Source organism: Thamnophis sirtalis, unplaced genomic scaffold, assembly GCF_051295495.1.
Source record: "Thamnophis sirtalis isolate CommonGarterSnake01/CBP01778 unplaced genomic scaffold, rThaSir2_p1.2 scaffold_3, whole genome shotgun sequence".
NCBI lineage: Eukaryota > Metazoa > Chordata > Lepidosauria > Squamata > Natricidae > Thamnophis > Thamnophis sirtalis.
In genome coordinates this window covers 9,771,367-9,791,806 of record NW_028261383.1, presented here as the reverse complement: position 1 = coordinate 9,791,806, position 20,440 = coordinate 9,771,367, and the positions used below count along the sequence as shown (strand labels likewise).

General features: G+C 41.9%; 1 protein-coding gene across 3 annotated transcripts; it reads left to right on the top strand.

Annotated features, from left to right (window-relative positions):
* Nucleotides 1-1,901: 1,901 nt before the first annotated feature.
* Nucleotides 1,902-19,358, top strand: LOC106555205 (uncharacterized). Of its 3 annotated transcripts, XM_087708311.1 has the most exons (7): nucleotides 1,902-2,935; nucleotides 3,423-3,546; nucleotides 4,123-4,205; nucleotides 4,766-4,892; nucleotides 12,663-12,745; nucleotides 14,814-14,940; nucleotides 16,377-19,358. In XM_087708311.1, exons 2-7 carry the CDS (start codon nucleotides 3,447-3,449, stop codon nucleotides 18,545-18,547), a joined length of 2,691 nt encoding a protein of 896 aa, XP_087564437.1. In that variant the 5' UTR covers nucleotides 1,902-2,935; nucleotides 3,423-3,446; the 3' UTR covers nucleotides 18,548-19,358. The 3 variants fall into 3 exon arrangements, with proteins under 3 accessions (XP_087564437.1, XP_087564435.1, XP_087564436.1); XM_087708309.1 differs by lacking the exons at nucleotides 1,902-2,935; nucleotides 3,423-3,546; nucleotides 4,123-4,205; nucleotides 4,766-4,892 and adding an exon at nucleotides 10,975-11,308; XM_087708310.1 differs by lacking the exons at nucleotides 1,902-2,935; nucleotides 3,423-3,546; nucleotides 4,123-4,205; nucleotides 4,766-4,892 and having other exon boundaries at nucleotides 12,666-12,745; nucleotides 14,833-14,940.
* Nucleotides 19,359-20,440: the final 1,082 nt, after the last annotated feature.

The following is a 20,440-nucleotide window of genomic DNA, read 5'->3' as shown; positions in this document are numbered from 1 at the left end:
TCCAGCTTGCTTCTCTCCTTGATCAGCTTCTATTCATTGTTTCTTCTTCCGGTGCCTTCCAGGTTGACCTCCTCTATTGTTGCAACCTTCAAATACTGAAACTCGGCTATCATGTCACCCCTAGTCCTTCTTTTCTCTAGACTGGCCATACCCAATTCCTGCAACCGTTCTTCATGTTTTACTCTCCAGGTTTTTAATTATCTTAGTTTCTCATCTCTGCCCTTTTTCCAAAATCTCCACATCTTTTTGTAACATGGTGACCAAAACTGCATGCAGTACTTCAGATGTGGCCTTAATAAGGCTTTATAAAGCACTACTAATACTTCACATGAAACCCCAAAATCAAAAGTAAAACCCAAGATTTACTTTTACACAGAAATGAAATGTTGAACCCCACTTTCCTTGATTTGGCACGATTCATTGGCTCGTTGCATTGGGTAAAATTAACTCAATGTTAGATTGGCCCAACACATTCAAGATCTAGCTCATCAGCAGAAAGCAAAGGAATATGGGGTTGCGGAATCAGCCAAACCAATAAAACATTACCTGGATGAATCTCTAGCCAGAGCAGTGGTGGGTTCTGGGTGGTACGGCACAGTACAACCATGCTGCTTGTAGCCGGGAGCAGCACCCACCGTATCAGTACGGTGGCTCATTTGTTCCACCCACCCGTCCACGTTCCTTACCTGTTTTTGAAGCAACAGGCCAATTGCGCACGCACAGCATGTGGCCCCAGCATGACCTCCACCAAGCAGCTGGGTGTCACAGGGTAGTGGTGTGCCTATGCGTGTGCAGCCCATGTGCCTGATTAGCACGCCCGGCCCTGTGCACAGCATACCAGTTGCGATGAGAGCCGGAACCCACCACTGAGCCAGAGGCTCTTTGCACTTTATGTTTTTGAAAAGGTTCTCCAGAAACGATTCAAATTTGCCCTGTCTGGAAACTCTGCAGGTGAAATATGGTCATCAAGAAACGGACTTTCAAGTAGTTCATTGAAGTGTTCATTGTTAGGAATATTGATGGAATATGTTGTGTTTTTTTCGTCTCCCTGTGTCAGGATTTGGTATCATTTGAGGATGTAGCTCTGTTTTTCTCTGTGGAGGAGTGGGCCCTGCTGGATTCTGAGCAAAAAGCCTTATACCAAGAGGTCATGCTGGAAATCAAGAGGAACATGGCCTCCTTAGGTAAAGGATTCTGTTAGGCTCTCCTGCTCAGGCACAGGGTTAGATTAGATGACCTACAAGGTCTCCTCCAACTCCATGAATCTGACATAATACGATTAACACACCACTATTGAAAATAGCAAAAGATATTGAAATTTAGTAGCTGGAACAGTGGAGTTGTACTATAGTTGATTGGTTGGAGAGAGCTGTCTGCTGCATGAGGCTATTTCTACTGTGATTGGTTAATGTGAGTGTAAAGTGGGGAGTGTGTCTCTGCGTGCCACCTGTGGCACGCATGCCATAGGTTCACCATCATGGGTCTATAATGATGGCACTTAAGAACCCAATAAGAGTCCATGGGTTTATCACAAGGATGTAACTACTAGAGAAGTGGCCTGTCTGATCTTCCAGGTCCTCTGAAGAAGGGATCTACCAACTGTAACCCCTCCTATTTTCTCCAATGGTTCCCTTTTTGATTTTCGGCTGGCCCCTCTCACGCCACCCCTCCCAGGAGTCTCCATGCTGCCTGTTTTAGATGCCAGGTAATACAGGGTTCACACAGAGGTTCTGGGAGGCTGAAAAATGGGCTGTCTGAAATGGGCCATTTCTGGCCTCCTGGGGGCTGGGGGAGGCCATTCCCCCCCCCCCCCCAGGCTCCAGGAAAACCTCTGGAGCCTGGGGAGGGTGAAAAATAGGCCTACCGGAAGTCCTGAAACGAGCTGTTTCTGGCCTGGGGGGGGGGGGGGGCTTTAGGGAGGGCTGCTAGGCCCAAAATAGGGCGGGGGGAGGGGGTTGTGCACGCAAACGTGGGAGGGGGTAGGTCTCATGCGGGAGGGAATTCTTAGCATTTATCCATACTGTTCACCAAATCTAGCCTTTCTGGGATGACTCAACATTGCAATAATACTCCTTTGACCACTAGAGGCAATAGGGATTGTTTCAGGACTCTGCACTCTGCACTTCCTTTGCATCCAGATGCTTAGCTTAAACTTAATGACATTGACTTAGATAAGGGGTGAAAATCAGCAGGTTCTGGAGATTCGGTAGCAGAAATTTTGAGTAGTTCCGAGAACCAGCAAGTACCACCTCTGGCTGGCTTCAGAGTGGGTTGGGAATAGAGATTTTGCAGTATCTTCCGCTTGCCACGCCCACCAAGCCATGCTCACAGAACCGGTAGTAAAAAAATTGAATTTCACCACTGACTTAGATCCAGCATATATAAGAAACCAGACTATTTGAACAACCAATCAAAAAAGAACCAATCAGCTGCTTAGAATTTAAATATAGCAAGAGATGTATAAGCCAAGGAGAATTGGACTTGACAATCCTGCTGCTGATGTTACCTAGTCTGGTAATTAAACCTTCAGAAACTAAATTGAAAACGACCTTCGAGAGAGAACCTAAATCTAAAACCCAAACTTCAGGATTACGGAGGACCTGAACGGGGTTGGGCGAAAAGAGCCCGAGGAGGGAGACCCGCGCGGTGCCTGCAGTGCCCCCGCCCCACCCCAAACCCGAAGGGAGACCTTCCGGGGAGGGAGGCGCATGTACGCGGATGCAGTTGCGCGGCTGTGCCGGGAAGGCGGAGGGGATTCTCCCCTGCGCGTCTCTCTTGAGGATCGGAGGGTTGATCTTCGAGGGCGGGTGCGAGGGGAGCTCCCCATCCCAAGGATCCGACTAACCCCGAGATTCATCTTTGCCTTTGACGGGACGCTTCCAAACGGCCGCGCTTTTTGGAGGAGCATCTTTGGAAAAAACCTCTGGAATACAAGGTGTGTGTATTTGTGTCTGTTTTACGTGCTCCCCCTTTTTCCCTCTTAGCATGGGGAAGCAGAAGCATCAATTGGGACAATAATAATCGATTCTGCTTACATACTGCGGCATTTGCAGGGACTCTGGGCAGTTTGCCAAGTGTTGAAAAGATTTAAAAACATTAGACCACCACAAAAGAACGGGGTGGGGTGAAAGCGGAGATAAGAAAAGTGAATGGAAGCAGAAAGAAAAGAGGTTGTTTTTTTCAATCAAGGAAAATCTTTGGATTTATTTTCCCATCCCAGCAGGGAGAATAAATAAACTCCCAAAGGGGCAGAAGGAGGAGTCCTGGCTGTGACTCATGGGTAATTCTTCAAAATTGGATTTTTAAGTGCTTTTTCAAGGGTCCCTCATAAGATTGCACACTGCCCCTCTCTCCTTGCAGAGATTATTCTGCTGGACCTTGCTGATTTATTCCTGGTGGAATTATCTCTGGTGCTGTTTCAGGTCCAGAAAACTTTATAGACTTAAATGGCTGCCGGACTGTCCATAGAAAAGGGGGTTGATCCCTCTCTGGAGCTGCCATTTGGGGGAGTCGATCAGGAGGATCAATCTTGGAAGACATCAACAGGTAAAGGGTCCTTCTGATACCGTTTAATCCTCCGGATTTATTTTGTCTGAGTCTCTTTTTTTCCTGAATTCATGTTCAGGATTTTAGATACTGTGGTTTTTATTTTATTTTTTATATTGCCACTCAAGAAAGTCTTGTGACAGCGTGCATCTAAAAAGGATTTGCCCCTTTGTAAGGTATTCCAAAGGGTGAGCCCTATTGTGAAAAAAAGTTTTTGTCCTCTTTCCAAATTATCTGACAGGCAGGAGAGAGGTCAAAACACTCCACTCATCTCCAAGGGATATGAGGTGGGATCTGCTTGAAGATACAATCTCCCATATCTCCACTGGATCTTTCTTGGTCTCTCATGACTGACAGAAGTATCACTTGACACAAAGTCCATACCTAGGCATCTGTCAACTCCCATGTTCACACAACTTTATTAGTCTCAGTAACCCAGACAGATAGGTTGCTCTCTGGCCATGAGGTACTCATGTCTGCCAATCCTCTGGTCAGCATAAACAGAACAGATATTTTGCATTTGAGGCTCCATATGTTTATAACAAATAATTATTGTGGTTTTTTTCTCACTCTTAGAGGACACAGCAACACAGATGGTATCTTCTGAAACATCTATTTTGTGTGCTGGAGGAATAGAAGAACTTGGGCTTCCAAGGAAGGTAGGAAAATCTCTCCCTCTTTCTTTTGGCAGAGAAGAAATTTGGGGTGCTGCTCCTGTCGAATTGGCCAAAATCATGAAAGGTTGTAGCAGGTGTATTGCCAATAAGAAACCTGTTGCTCTGCCTATTTTCTCCAGGGAAGTTGTTTATTAATCCTAGTTAAAAGCAGGACGTTTTCTTTCAATAGGAATACAAGTAGAAATAGGAATAGAAATGAATAAGAATAGAATACTGTATTTGGCCAAGTGTGATTAGACACACAGGGAATTTGTCTCTGATGCCGCAGCTCTCAATGTAGATGCAAAACAACAGAATAATAATAATAATGAGAGAGTAATAATGAAGAAGGATAATAATATGGGTAAATATACTTAGACAGTACTGTAAGAATTAGTTGTTTAGCAGAGTGATAGCACAATGGGAAGAAACTGTCGCTGTGTCTAGTTGTTTTGGCATGCAATGCCCTATAGCGGCATTCTGAAGAAAATAATATTTTCTGTTTAGATTATTCAGCTGTTCCTTAATAAGAAAGTTTGTACAATGTGCTGTTCTTGTTTCAGAATTCCATTTGTTTTGAAGATATAGCTGTGTTTTTCTCCATGGAAGAATGGGCCCTGCTGGATTTGGAGCAAAAAAAACTGCATAGAGAGGTCATGCTGGACAACTCAAGGAACCTGGCCTCTCTAAGTAAGGGATTCTGTTTTTCTGGAATACTGAAATTCAATTCTGAAATTTGCAGTGGAAGGTATTTTGTAGCCAGATATAAGCAGTTAATTTCTTTCTCAGAGGAAATGCTACCCTCTTCTTTTCCTAGAGTGGAAGAGAGTGTGTCTTTCTAATCCTATTTGGTTAACAGATGGTATAAAACCTTCATGCTCTCTCTAGAAAGAGGAAAGGAGTCCTTCTCTAGTTTCCAAACCTGTCTTCCCACATTGTAGGTAAGAGCTCTCTTCTTCTTTTTATATCATCTGCCTGTAACAATGGCATTTGGAAACTCTATTAATCACACAGGAGCATCACACGGATGTGTCTGCTAGAGAACTGGTAATTTTGATGGGCTAGGTATTCAAGGCATGAGACATTCCAGGGAGATGGCTCCTCTTCCCACTTTCTTCTTTTTCTTGTTGTTAATTGCGAAGTTGTGTCCAACCCATGGACAATGATCCTCCAGGCCTTCCTGTCCTCTACCATCCTCTGGAGTCCATTTAAGCTCACACCAACTGCTTCGGTGACTCCATCCAGCCAATTCATTCTCTGTTGTCCCTTTCTTCTTTTGCCCTCAGTCTTTCCCAGCATTAGGCTCTTCTCCAGCGAGTCCTTCCTTCTCATTAGGTGGCCAAACTATTTGAATTTCATCTTCAGGATCTGGTCTTCTAAAGAGCAGTCAGGGTTGATCTCCTCTAGGACTGACTGGTTTGATGATCTTGCAGTTCAAGGGACTCGCAGGTCTTCTCCAGCACCATATTTCAAAGGTCTCAATTTTTTTGTGCTCAGCCTTTCCTATGGTCCAACCTTCACAGCTATACATTGCAAGTCATGAAAAACCATGACTATACACACTTTTGTTGACAGGGTGATGTCTCTGCTTTTTAGTATGCTGTAGGATTTGCCATAGCTTTCCTCCACAGGAGCAAGCATCTTAATTTCTTGGCTGCAATCCCCATCTGCGGTGATCTTGGTGCCTGGGAAAATAAAATCTGTCACTACCTTCATTTCTTCCCCATCTATTTGCCAGGAATTGAGAGGGCAGGGTGCCATGATCTTAGTTTTCTTAATGTTGAGTTTCAAGCCAACTTTTGCACTGTTCTTCTTCACCTGCATCAAGAGGCTCTAGTTCCTATTCACTTTTCTTTTCTTAAGTTCAGACTGAGAATCACTTTTTTCCCCAAGGGACACCATCCTCATCATGAAAAGAAAGTTAGACATCAATTCTCAGGTTGAACACTTCTCCCTTCCCCTGAAAAATAAACCAACATGGTTTCTCTTATCAAGTCCATTAATGAACACAGGCTCTGTTCAAGAGTCCCTCTTGCTTCCTTGGAGCTGAATCTGAAGGAATAGCAGAGGTGATGGTGCCCCACCATGAGAATAATTTACCCCAAAGAATTTAGGTTTGCATTTTGTAGCCTGCAGAGCAAGAGGGAAGCCTATAGGAGATCTTACTTCAACACAACACAAGCGTAGCCTCATGTTTTCAAAAGATTCTGACAGAAGCAAGGAGAAGAATCACAAAAGAGCTAAAAGAAAGAAGAGGTGGTGGGAGTTTGTGTAATGTTCAAAGAAGGGATCCAACAATGGTGCTTGATCCCTTCCATATCACAGTTTGTGCCAACTTTCCTTTTTTTCTGTTCCAAGCAGGTGATGGATGGAAGATGGAAGGCCAAGAAGCAGCAATACCTTTTCCAAAAGAGAGAAAGGAAGTTCTGGAGAGGATGTTTGGAAAGAAAGATTCTGAGGAAAATCAGTTAAAAGTGGGGCTGGAGAAATACTCTAATTTTCAGTATGCAGATTTCAGTGTGTTCATGGCTGAAGATGATCACCCAAAAAAGGGAGTGTGTCCGTGGTATGGAAAAATACTGAGAGATGAATCAGAATTATGTTATTGTTCCAGAAGTGATACTGTCCAAAAACAAAATACAAGCTCCACAAGAACCATTCCTGTTATCTTATCTCAGAGAATAAAAGTTGGAGAAAAACCATATAAATGCCTGGAGTGTGGGAAGAGCTTCAGAGTCTCAAGTCATCTTACTTCCCATAAAAGGCTCCATACAGGAGAAAAACCATATGAATGCAAGGAATGTGGAAAGAGATTCCAGTTTGCCACAAGCCTCACTTGCCACAATAGGATTCACACAGGTGAGAAACCATACGAATGCCAAGACTGTGGAAAACGTTTCACTCTCTCGGGTTCCCTCACTCAGCATAAATGGATCCACACTGGAGAGAAACCATATAAATGCCAGGAATGTGGAAAGAGCTTCACAAGTTCAGGGTCTCTCACTCGCCATAAAAAGATCCACACAGGAGAGAAACCATATCAGTGCAAGAACTGTGGAAAGCGCTTCAGACAAAAAATTCATTATATCGTACATAACAGAATCCATACTGGGGAGAAACCATATAAATGTCAGGAGTGTGGAAAGACTTTCAGTTCTGCAAGAAATCTTATTTCACATCATAGAATCCACACTGGGGAGAAACCATATAAATGCCAGGAGTGTGGAAAGAGCTTCAACAACTCTCAGGTCCTAACTGATCATAACAGGATCCACACAGGAGAGAAACCATATAAGTGTAAGGAGTGTGGAAAGAGCTTTCGTTCTTCAAAACCCCTTACTTATCATATAAGGATCCATACAGGGGAGAAACCATATAGATGCCAGGAATGTGGAAAATGCTTCACTATGCCGGGTTCCCTCACTTCCCATAAAAGGATCCATAGCGGCGGGAAACCATATAAATGCCTGGAGTGTGGGAAGAGCTTCAGAGATTCAAGTTATCTGACTTCCCATAAAAGGATCCACACAGGAGAAAAACCATATGAATGCAAGGAATGTAAAAAGAGTTTCCGTTTTGCCAGGAGCTTTATTTCCCATAATAGGATTCACATAGGTAAGAAACCATATAAATGCCAGGACTGTGGAAACTGTTTCACAGCTTCAAGTTTTCTGACTTTCCATAAAAGGTTCCACACCGAGGATAAGCCATATAAATGCACAGAGTGTGGAAAAAGTTTAATAACCAGTAGTATGCTTTATCAACACAGATGGAGCCATGCAGGGGAAGTATGCAAATGCAGTGAATTTGGAAAATGCTTCTCTAATTCAACTTTCCTTTTTTCTGATAAAAGAATCCACACTGAGGCAAAACAACACAAATGCACGGAGTGTGAAAAGTGCTTCATTAATTTAAGTTCCCTGACTTCCCATAAAAGAATCCACACAGGGGAGAAACCATATAAGTGCATGGAATGCAAAAAGGGTTTCACAACCAGCAGTCACCTCAGTCGTCACAAGAGGATCCACACAGGGGAGAAACCATATAAATGCACTGAGTGTGGAAAAAGCTTCATACAAAGTAATGCACTTAAGAAACATAGAAAGATTCACTCTGAGAAAAAATTGGGTATAGTTGTGTAGACTGTGGAAAGAGTTTCTGTGTTACTAGAAATTTCATATGATCCTATTATAAAACTATGGACTGTATATGGAAAATTGCGGAAAGTGTTTCCACAACAGAATTGTTCTTTCCCATAAAAGCATTGATACTGGAGAGAATCCATATAAATGCTTGGAATGTGAAAGAGCTTCACAACCAGTAGTGACCTCAGTTCCCACAAAAAGATCCACACTGGTAAGAAATCATAAACTGTGTGGAAAGGGTTTACTCAACATCAGTCACCTTATGGGAAAATTAGTTTATGAGAAACTTACAAAATACAAAAATAATAGCACCCCTAAATGAATTGTGTGACAAAAACACTACAGGTAGATCACAATTATTGAAATTATGATTGGCAACTATCACTAAATGACATTTTCACTAAAGGTGTCGTGTCTGCGCTGGACTGATGTCAATAATTTCACAATGGTGTTAACCAATGCAAATAACTGCAGGATAAGCATAACATCACATGACCATGACTTGAAATTGACACTGCTTGTCAGAAGCATCTGTGAAGCTGGCTGCATTTGACCACAAGAATGATGTAATGGCCCTATGTTCAAGAACTGGTTGTAAATGTATTTTTTTCAGCATTTTTATTTGAACAGTTGTTGAACAGGGCAATTGGCAAGAGAGAAAAGGCACAGCATAACACTCCTGCTATCCCTGTTGTACAGACTGCTCAGTACAAGGTTTGTCTTCCTCACTCTTGGGATGAAGAAAACACCAGGTTGGTCCTAAGGCAACCTTGGCTTTGCTGTCACTATGTAACTGAATAAAGATCTATCTTTTTGTTTTCTTTCCTGCTTTCAAAAAAAATGTTTTATAAAATGTCAGTCTTAAAAGTTTCATTCTTTCTAAATACACTTTTAAATACAGGGCCAAGAAAGGAATACCAAGACTTAAGATGAAAGCTTCCCCCCCCCCTTTAATATTCTCTACTTAATTATAGAGCTATGTTTTCATCCTGATTCAAGTGAAGTCCAGCCCTGTAAATCTTAGGGATGCCATCCAGAGATTCTCAGATTGAGAAGAGTTTGAATCATTACTGACTGTTTTCATCAATTAGAAAAGTAGCTTGTAATGAACGATGACTGGTTGTAGTACCTCAGGAGTTCTCTAATGTTGAGTTTCAGTTTACCTTTGCAGTCCCAATAAATATAAATCTTTTAGTTATAACTTGCAGACAGCAAGGGATTTAATAAGGCATCCAAAAGAATACATTTCATGAAAGGTGGTGGCTATTTCAAAGCCGAAGAGCCAGTGCTGTCTGAAGACATTGCTGTGGTCATGTGGCCGGCATGACTAAATGCCAAAGGCATACGGAACCCTTGCCTTCCCACCAAAAGTGGTTCCTATTTTTCTACTTGCATTTTTACATGCTTTTGAACTGCTAGGTTGGCAGAAGCTGGGACAAGTAATGGGAGCTCACTCCATTACGTAGTGCTAGGGACTAGAACCCCTGAACTGCTATCCTTCTGATCGACAAGCTCAGTGTCTTAATCACTGAGCCACACACCCTTCACCCATGTCACTCAACGTGGTACTTGAATGAGTATCACGTTGCAATGTCAAATAGGACTCTGACCCCTTTGCTGAGGAAACCACAAGGTAAGGATGTCTGTGGCACTTGGTTCAAGCACAAAATTTGAAATGCAAAAGGCAGCTGGCTTTGCTTCCTCTGATGTATAGAGGAAGCCATTGACTTGTGACCACAATTGGAACTGGATCTGTTGCTGAGCCAAGGTGGTTGCTAAGATCTGCCCAATTTTATGAACTTTTGGGGTAAAGTCAAGTCAATCACAACATCTTTAAGCCAATTCAGTTTTTCCATTGAGTTCTTTTGTTAGAAACCAGCTGGGATGGTCACAAAGCATGTTATGATACATGATGCTGGAAACCTGCAACAGTTATGAAATTTTACAGTATACATAATCGCTGGTTTGTTTTTTTCATTAGCACTGCCCTCTCTTAGCCAGGCTTTACATTCATATTCTTGTAGTTATTCATTTTTAAATGATTTCATATACAATGTTAATCCCCCACCTCCGCCTCCCCTTTGGCAACATCTTTGTTAATAAGCGTGCAGGTTGTAATACTGAAAATATATATTGGAACTTGAGAGCATTCGCACAAACTACAGTGAAACACTAATAGCGGTCCCAGTGAGTGAGGCTCTATGGCTGCATAATAGTCTTAGAAAGAGAGAGGGGGGAGGCGGCAGGCGCTTCTTCCGGTGCCAAAGTCAAATATCCGGCCCAGAAATCTGCCCCCTCTACTGGGTGGAACAATGACTCCAGTCCCAATATGACTGACATACAGCCGACCAATGAGGTTCATAATTTTGGAGGCGCGTCTTCGCCACTCAGGTCCCTTCAGTGTACATCGGTTTCAATATCTATACAAGATAATAGAATGTACAGTACAGAAAAACATACATTCCTTTAAATTTCAAAATAATAAAAACATTACAAATCCAGACAGAGATCGGGGGAAAAAATCCAAATTCGCGCTTTAAAAAATCCTTTACTGGCTGCCTCCCAACATCTTGGAGGACCTGGACAGGGAATGGGGGGAAGAATTGCCCGAGGAGGCCTCTCTAGGGAGAAGCACTCTCTGGTTGCAATTTCCAAAGGCTTCCCAGATGCGAGAAAGCCCCCTCCTTCCCCTCCCTTCCTTTCCGTCATTTCTGGTTGCAATCGGGGGGGTGCTTCTTATTGGGTGACTACTAAGATTGTTCCTGCAAGGCAGTCGCCTTTCTCCTTGTGGGGTTCTTTCTGCTGACCCTTCCTGATCGTTTCCTATGAGATTTTCCTCTGGTGCAGTTTTGGGGTCCAGGAGCTCTTGAGTTTCAATGGCAGGAAAGGCGGGCGATCCCTCCCTGGAGCTGCTGTTTAAGGGAATCCCTCTCGAGGATCCCTCCCAGAAGAGATCACCAGGTAACCCTTCCTTCCTTTTGATGCCCTTTATTCTTCAAATGGACTATGCCTGCATTTCCTTCCTTCGTGATTTTTTTTAATTTTTAATTTTTTGTACTGTGTTATTGCAGATACAAAACCGTTATTACAGGTACAGGAACATGGTGGCTCAGTGGCTAAGGTGCTGAGCTTGTTGATCAGAAAGGTCGGCAGTTTGGCGGTTCGAATCCTTAGCGCCACGTAACAGAGTGAGCTCCCGTTACTTGTCACAGCTTCTACCAACCTAGCAGTTTGAAAGCATGTAAAAATACAAGTAGAAAAATAGAAACCACCTTTGGTGGGACGGTAACAGTGTTTTGTGCGCCTTCAGCATTTAGTCATGCTGGCCAAATGACCATGGAGATCTCTTGGGACAGCGCTGGCTCTTCGGCTTTGAAAAGGTGATGAACACCACCCCTAGAGTCGGGAACGACTAGCACATATGTGCAAGGTAGTCCTTTGGGAGAAGGGTGGCATATAAATCCAATAAACAAACAGGTAGGCCTGGGTTTCCACCCAAAATTGAGCCCAAAATTTCTGTTGCTAAGCGAGAAATTTGTTAAGTGAGTCTTGGCAGCTTTTATGACCTTTTTCACATTTGTTCAGTGTATCACTGCAGGTGCTAAGTTAGTAACCTAGTTGTTTAGTGAATTTAACAATCATGGAGTTTGCTTGGCAGCAGGTCAAAAAGGGATCACATGACCTTGGGATACTGCAACTATCATAAATGAGTCAGTTGTTGAATATCCGAATGTTAATCACGTGACCATAGGGGATGCTGCAGTGGTCATAAGGGTGATGAAAATGGTCATAAGTCACTTTTTTCCAGTGCTGTTGTAACTTCAAACAGTCACTAAGTGAACTGTTTAAGGTTAAAGTTACAGGGATTTCAGGATTTAACAACAGAATTGGGTAGTGCATTCCAGGCGTTGACCATTCTGTTGTTGAAGTCGTATTTTGTGCAATCGAGTTTGGAGCAGTTTACTTATCTATTGTTTGCCCATGGATTATTACAGTTGAAGCTGAAGTAGTCATTGACAGATAGGACGTTGAAGATATCTAGGATCTCTGCGGTGCTTTACGGCACAAATTCCCCACTTCAGGTTGCATCTTGACCCCTCCTGGGAATCAGAGGAGAACCAGAAGGTTGACTGGTTACTGTACATCATTAATCCCAGCAACCCAGATGGGCTGTTCTCTGCTCAAAGGCACTCCTGCCTGCTGGCCCCCTCAGTCAGCATACACAAAGAATGTTTTTTCTGAATTTAATGCTCGAGAATCTAGGAAGGCTGTTTTTATCACAAACAGTTCTTTTTTCTTTCTTTCTCATTCTCAGAGACCAGAGCATCATCGATGGTATCTTGCAGAACATCTATTGTCTGTGGTGGAGGGATAGCAGCAGTTATGCTTTCAAAGAAGGTAAGAAGATATTTTCCTCAAACTGCAAATGTCATTCAACATGATCCAGCACTGTCCACTGTGTGTGTGTGTGTGCGTCTGTGTGTGTGTGCGCGCGTGCGTCTGTATGTGCACAGAGGAGTCTGTTTTCACAAGCAGCTTCCTTATACTTCGATAAGAAGTGACAAAGCACTGTATTTGTGAAGGTAATTCTTTCAAGAGGAACTATCTTACAATACAAAGCCACTCTTTTCTTCTTTGGATAGTGAGCAGAATGTACTTGGTAATATAATTTTGGTCTCAACTCTGCAATGTGTGACCCTGTAATATTATTGTTTCAAAGTAGTTTCAAAGAACATAGGTTAAATATAGGAATGGAATTTTTATTGGCCGAGTGTGTTTGAACACACAAGGAATTTGTCTTTGGTGCATATGCTGTCAGTGTACATAAGGAAAATAAAATACATTCATCAAGAATAAAAAGATAGAACAGTGATAGTCAAGGTTACTAATAAGCTATCAAATCATACTTGTAAACAAATAAAACAATATAAATTGAAAGATACAAACAACATGGTTATAGTCATAAGTGGGAAGAGATAGATGTTAGGAAGAAAGAGAAGAATAATGATAATACAGTCTTAGTAAATTATTTGACAGTATTGTGGGAATTAGTTAAGCAAAGTGATGGCATTCAGGAAAAATCTGTCGTCTCTACTTGTTCTGGTGTGCAGAGTGTCCTATAGCATTGTTTTGAGGGCAGAAGTTGAAACAATTTATGTCCAAGATGTGAGGATATAGATATTTTACAGGATGTAGATATTTTCACAGCCCTCCTATTAAATATTGTAGAAATACATTTCATGGAGATGTAGAAGTGAAAACTAGGAATAAATTAGGATGATAGTTTGATTGAGGCTACTGTGGTTTACTGACATATGCCAAGGTGTTCTTAAAAGGATCCACAAGGAATATTTCCAGTTTATATTTTATAGTATACAGTCAACTATTCCTTTTCTAGTTGTCTGCCAACTGTATTTCCTTGAATTCTGCTTTGATTTCTGATAATGTGACAAGATTCATATTTATTCTTAAACAGTTCTGCAATAGCATATTTCATTTTATTCTTCTCAGTCCCCACTATAAATAACAAGGAGTTTTGATCATATTTCATCTGTATCCGTGGACCTTGTGGCAATGATGTACAACAAATTATACTGCTACACATTACATAGACTGTGGTTATATTACAGAGTGCCTTCCATGCAGGACCAATCTTGGAACAAGATAGCTTCTTTCTACAAAATGTTTCTTCCTGAAAGACATTCTTCCCACATGGAAGGTGCAAAGAACAAGGTTACATATAGCTTCACACATTTGCTTATGATTCAAAAAGAGTCTTGTTGTCATATAAAGTTCAAGGTGAACTAGTTTGGAATAAACACAGATGTTTACTCAAAACTTCTTTTGGCATATTCTCTCAGCTATAGCATCTTGATATATGTCAATCAACTCCAGTGGCCTCACAATGGTTATTCGGTTCGTTATAATTTCCACCCATGTTATCTGCAAATAGATAGCATCTCAGCATCTCATGGTACTTCCCAGGGTACCTCTCCCAAAGTATCTTCATATACCTCTTCCAGAGGTGGTCTTCTGCTGGTTTTCACCAGTTCAGGCAAACCAGTAGTGGCGGCGGCGCAAGGCTCCGCCCACCCACCCAGACATCATCACAGACTGTGCATGCCCAGACATGCGCTCCCACTACCAAACTGATAGTGAAGAAAATGGGGTACCATTCCTGACCTCTTCAGTAAGTATTGTGTTGGGGAACAACGTAAGGCAGTGTCTGAAATGTCAGCCAGGACTCTTGACAGAGAAGGAATTTGGAGTGCTGCTCCTGTAGAATTAGCCAAAATCACAAAATTCTATCACAGGTGAATTTCCAATCTGAGGCCTATAGCTCTGCCCATTTTCTCCAAAGAACTTGTTTATTTATCTTACTTGAAAGAAGGAAGTTTTCTTTAAAAAGAAATGTTGCATTGTTCCTTAATAAGAGAGTTTGTACAACATGCTGTTTTCGTTTCAGAATTCCATTTCTTTTGAAGATGTAGCTGTGTTTTTCTCCGTGGAGGAATGGGCCCTGTTGGACTTGAAGCAAAAAACCCTGTATCGAGAAGTCATGTTGGAAAATGCAAGGAACGTTGCCTCTCTAAGTAAGGGATTCTGTTTTTCTGCACTAAAATTACAATGGAAGGTATTTTCTAGCCAGACATAAACAGCTGATTTCCTTCTTTTATATAGTGGAGAAGAGTGTCCTTGGCTGCTTTACTAATCCTATTTGGTTAACAGATGGGCTAAAAACCTTCATGGTCTCTTCAGAAAGAGGACCCTCCCATGTAGTTTCCAATGCTGTCTGATCCACTTTGTGGATAAATTTAAGCTCTCTCTTCCTTTTTATGTTTTCTGTTTGATGGCATTTGGAAACCCAGTTAACACAGGGAGCATCACAAGGATGTGACTGCTAGAGAAGACTGTCTGATGGGACTCAAGACATAGGACATTCCACCTAGCTAGCTCACCCTCCCATTTTCTTCAATGCTTCTTTTTCCTGAGTTAACTTAAGATGAATGAACATACCCACAGACTGGAAATCATCCCCCCACCCCAAAAAAAATTAAAGGAGATCTTACTCATGAAAAGAAGACTAAAGCTCAGGTTCAGGTCTCCCAGCACTTCTTCTTTCTCAGATTAAAATTAAACCAAAATGTTCCTCCATGATGATATATTACCCATTCAGTCATGTAGAACTCTTGCCGATTCTATGTGTAGGTGTCTTCACATCTTCCAATCTTGCACTACTTCTTTGAGTAGCTGGTGTCAGTCAACATTTTCTTTGGTGGCCTGATTTCCTTTTACCACTAACTCTTCCAAATATAATTCTTTTCTCCAGTGGATTGCTCCAGGTGACATGGAAAAATAAGTGAGACACAGTTTTGTGATTTTTGCCTTTCAGTGACCTGTCTGGTATAATGTGCTCCAATATTGGTTGTTAGTCATGTTATCTGTCCAGGAATATACAATAGCCTTCTCTAGCACCACAGCTCAATTTTCTTCCTGTTTTGCTTTTATAAGATCCAACTTTCACAATCATAGGTAACTACGGGGAACATAATAGAATGGACTAACCTACATATGGTTGCCAGGTAGATATCCTTGTTTTTACATATTTGACTCATGTTCATCATTGCTGTGCGATCCAGTGCAATCCGAAGTTTTATTTCTGGGCTGCATTCACTACTTTGAGCATTATGTGATCTTAGGTAAGGCAAAGGTTTCCATTGCACATACATGCTAGTTGTTCCTGACTCTAGGGGGCGGTGCTCATCACTGTTTCAAAGCCAAAGAGCCAATGCAGTCCGAAGACGTCTCCATGGTCCTGTGACTGGCATGACTAAACGCTGAAGGTGCACGGAATGCTGTTACCCTCCCACCAAGGTGGTCCCTATTTTTCTACTTGCCTTTTCACATGCTTTCAAATTGCTAGGTTGGTAGAAGCTGTGACAAGTAACAGGAGCTCACTCACAAATGGTGCTTGATCCCTTTCACACCTCAGTTTGTATCAGCTTTCTTTTTTTTCTGTTCCAAACAGGTGATGAAAGGCAAATGGAGGTTTCTGGACAAGAGGTAGCAGCACCTTTCCCAAAAGGCGTAAAGGAAGTTGTGGAGAAGATGTTTGGAAAGAAAGATTCTAAGGAAAATCAGTTAAAAGTGGGGCTGGATAAATGCTCTCCTTTTCAGTGTGCCGATATCAATGTCTTGGCTGAAGATGATCACCAAGAAAAAGGAGTGTGTCCATTGTGTGGAAAAATTCTCAGAGATGAATTGGAATTATGTGACTGTTCCAGTAGCCACACTGTAGAAAAACAAAACAGAATCAGGAAATGCTTCAGAAGGACTAATCATCTTATCTTAAGTCAGGGCATAAAAGTTGAAGAAAAACCATATAAATGCCTGGAATGTGGAAAGAGCTTCAGAGACTCAAGTTATCTTACTTCCCATAGCAGGATCCACACAGGAGAAAAACCATACGAATGCAAGGAATGTGGAAAAAGATTCCATTTCGCTACAAGCCTCACTTCCCATAATAGGATTCACACAGGTGAGAAACCATACAAATGCCAAGACTGTGGAAAACGCTTCACTATCTCAGGTTCCCTCATTTACCATAAGAGGATCCACACTGGAGAGAAACCATATAAATGCCAGGAATGTGGAAAATGCTTCACTATGTCAGGTTCCCTCACTTCTCATAAAAGAATCCATACTGGAGAAAAGCCATATCAATGCCAGGAATGTGGGAAGAGTTTCAGATCTTCAGGTTTTCTTACTTCTCATAGAAGGTTCCACACCGAGGAGAAACCATATAAATGTACAGAGTGTGGAAAGTGCTTCACCAATTCAGGTTCCCTCACTTGCCATAAAAGAATCCACACTGGTGAGAAACCATATCATTGCAAGGACTGTGGAAAGAACTTCAGACAAAAATATCATTATACTGTACATAACAGAATCCACACTGGGGAGAAACCATATAAATGTCCGGATTGTGAAAAGAGTTTCCGTTCTGCAAAACATCTTATTTCCCATAAAAGAATCCACACAGGGGAGAAACCATATAAATGCGAGGAGTGTGGAAAGAGCTTCAACGATTCCCAAGACCTTATTGCTCATAACAGGATCCACACAGGAGAGAAACCATATAAGTGTGTGGAGTGTGAAAAGAGCTTCCGCTCTGCAAAACACCTTACTTATCACAAAAGGATCCACACAGGAGTTAAACCACATAAGTGTATGGAGTGTGGAAAGAGCTTCCGTTCGGTAAAACACCTAACTTACCATACAAGGATCCACACGGGGGAGAAACCATATAAATGCCAGGAGTGTGAAAAATGCTTCACTATGCCAGGGTCCCTCACTTCCCATAAAAGGATTCATAGCGGGGAAAAACCATATAAATGCCAGGATTGTGGAAAGTGTTTCATAGGTTCAGGTTTTCTGACTTCCCATAAAAGGTTCCACAGCAAGGAGAAACCATATAAATGCACAGAGTGTGGAAAGTGCTTCACCTATTCAGGTTCTCTCACTTCCCATAAAAGAATCCACACTGGGGAGAAACCATACGAGTGCAGGGAATGTGGAAAGAATTTCAGTCAAAAGTATAATTATACTGTACATAACAGAATCCACACGGGGGAAAAACCATATCAATGCACAGAGTGCGGAAAGAGCTTCCGCAAGAGTATCAATCTTACTTCCCATAAAAGGTTACACACCGGGGAGAAACCATATAAATGTATGGAGTGCGGAAAAGGTTTCATAAGCAGCAGTACGCTTAGTCACCACAGGAGGATCCACACAGGGGAGAAATCATACAAATGCGATGAATGTGGAAAATGCTTCTCTAATTCAAGTTCCCTTATTTCCCACAAAAGGATCCACACAGGGGAAAAACGATACAAATGCCCTGAGTGTGGGAAATGCTTCACTAATTCAAGTTCCCTGACTTCCCATAAAAGAATCCACACGGGGGAGAAACCATATAAGTGCATGGAGTGCGAAAAGAGTTTCACAACCAGCAGTCACCTCAGTCGTCACAAGAGGATCCACACAGGGGAGAAACCATACAAATGCACTGAGTGTGGAAAATGCTTCAGACAAATTAGTGCACTTAATACCCATAGAAAGGTTCACTCAGGCGAGAAATCAGGTAAGTGTGTAGACCGTGGAAAGAGTTTCCGTAATAGCAGAAACTTCATATGACCCTATTGTATAACCATAGAAATGTACGGAATGTGGAAATAGCCCCAGTCAACTTCTGATTGTTTACGCAGAGAGAAACCATTTAAGTGTGCTAATTGTGGAAAGAGTTTCTACGGGAACAGAATTGTTCTTTCGCAGAAATGCATCTATACCAGAGAGAATTCATATAAAATGCCCGGAACATGGAAAGAGGTTCAGAACAATCAGTTGCCACAAGATAATCCACATTGGTGAGAAATTATAAATGTATGATGTGTGGAAAAGGATTTGTTGTCCCAACAGTGCTTTTTCAAGAGGCAACTGGACTTTGTTGTTTTTGTTTGAAGACTTTTCTCTTCCAAGAAGCTTCTTCAGAGCTTCTTGGATGAGAAGCAAAAAGCCTACAAATAAAGAAAAATAAGAAAGTCCAGTTGCCTCTTAAAAAAAGGCACCTTTGGGACAACCATGACCTAGATGACTGAGAATTTCCATAGACAAAGGAATTTGCTCAATCTCCATCCTCTTATGGGCATAGGAAAATTAATTCATGAGAAACCGATAAAACAAAAGTAATAGAACTACCTAAATGAATTGTGTGACAAATTTTTTTGAAGACAATATAGGTAGTCTGCAATTATCGCAATTGGGACTATCAACTCCAGCACTGAACAACACTGTCACCAAGCGAAGTATCATGTCTGTGCTGGACTGATGTCAGTCATTCCACTGTGGTGGTTAAGTAAATAAAGGTGGGTTAAGCATGACATCACATGATCATTGACTTTCAATTTACTACCAGCTTCCCATTGACTTTGCTTCTCAGAAGCTGGCTGTAAATGTACCTTTTCAGCATTGTCATTATCCTTGGGCAGTTGCTGAACAAAGCACTTAGCAAGAGAGAACAATTTGCATAACACTCATGCTATCCCTGTTGTACAGACTGCTCAGTACAAGGGCTGTTGGTGTTGTAACATGTTTCCCCGAAAATAAGACAGGGTCTTATTTTCTTTTGCCTCCCGAAATAAGCACTTGGCCTTATTGCTGGGAGGTCTTATCATTCTTGAGGTGGAGGAGGCAGTGAGTGTGGTCATCTCATGGCTGCTGTTTTGTTGCAATATTTTCAGGGAGGGCTTATTTTTGGGGGAGGGCTTATTTTAGCACATGTGCTCAAAAGCCCGATTGGGCTTATTATCCGGGGAGGTCTTATTTTTGGGGAAATGGTATTTAATCTTTCTCACTGTTTTGGGATGAAGAAAACACCCTGGTTGGTTCCAAACCAACCTTGGTATTGCTGTCACCATGTAACATACTGAATAAAGATGTATCTTTTGATTTCTCTTTCTTTCTTTCAAAGACTAGTCTCCAATAATTGTCATAAGTGTCAGCCTCCTAACTTTCATTCTCTCTCTCTCTAAATGCACTTTTAACACATGCGGAGATGCAGGTAAGGAATATCCCAATTACTAAGAAGATGAAAGCTTCTCTTCCATAGGTTCCAAATAAAATTCTCCATGTAATTATGGAGCCATGGTTGAAGTCCAGCCCCATAACGATGCCATTCAAAGCACAGATTCTCTGACTGAGAAGAATAAACCATTATTGATTTGTCCAAGGTAAGTTGTGACGCAGTGGCTCAGTGGCTAAGATGCTGAGCTTGTCGATTAAAAGGTTGGCAGTTCGGCGGTTCGAATCTCTAGTGCTGCCTAACAGAGTGAGCTCCCTTTACTTGTCCCAGTTTCTGCCAAACTAGCAGTTTGAAAGCAAGTAAAAAAATAGGGACCACCTTTGGTGGGGAGGTAACAGTGTTCCATGCATCTTTGGTGTTTAGTCATGCTGGCCACATGACCACAGAGACATCTTTGGACAGTGCTTGCTCTTTGCCTTTGAAATGGAGATGAGCACTGCCCCCTAGAG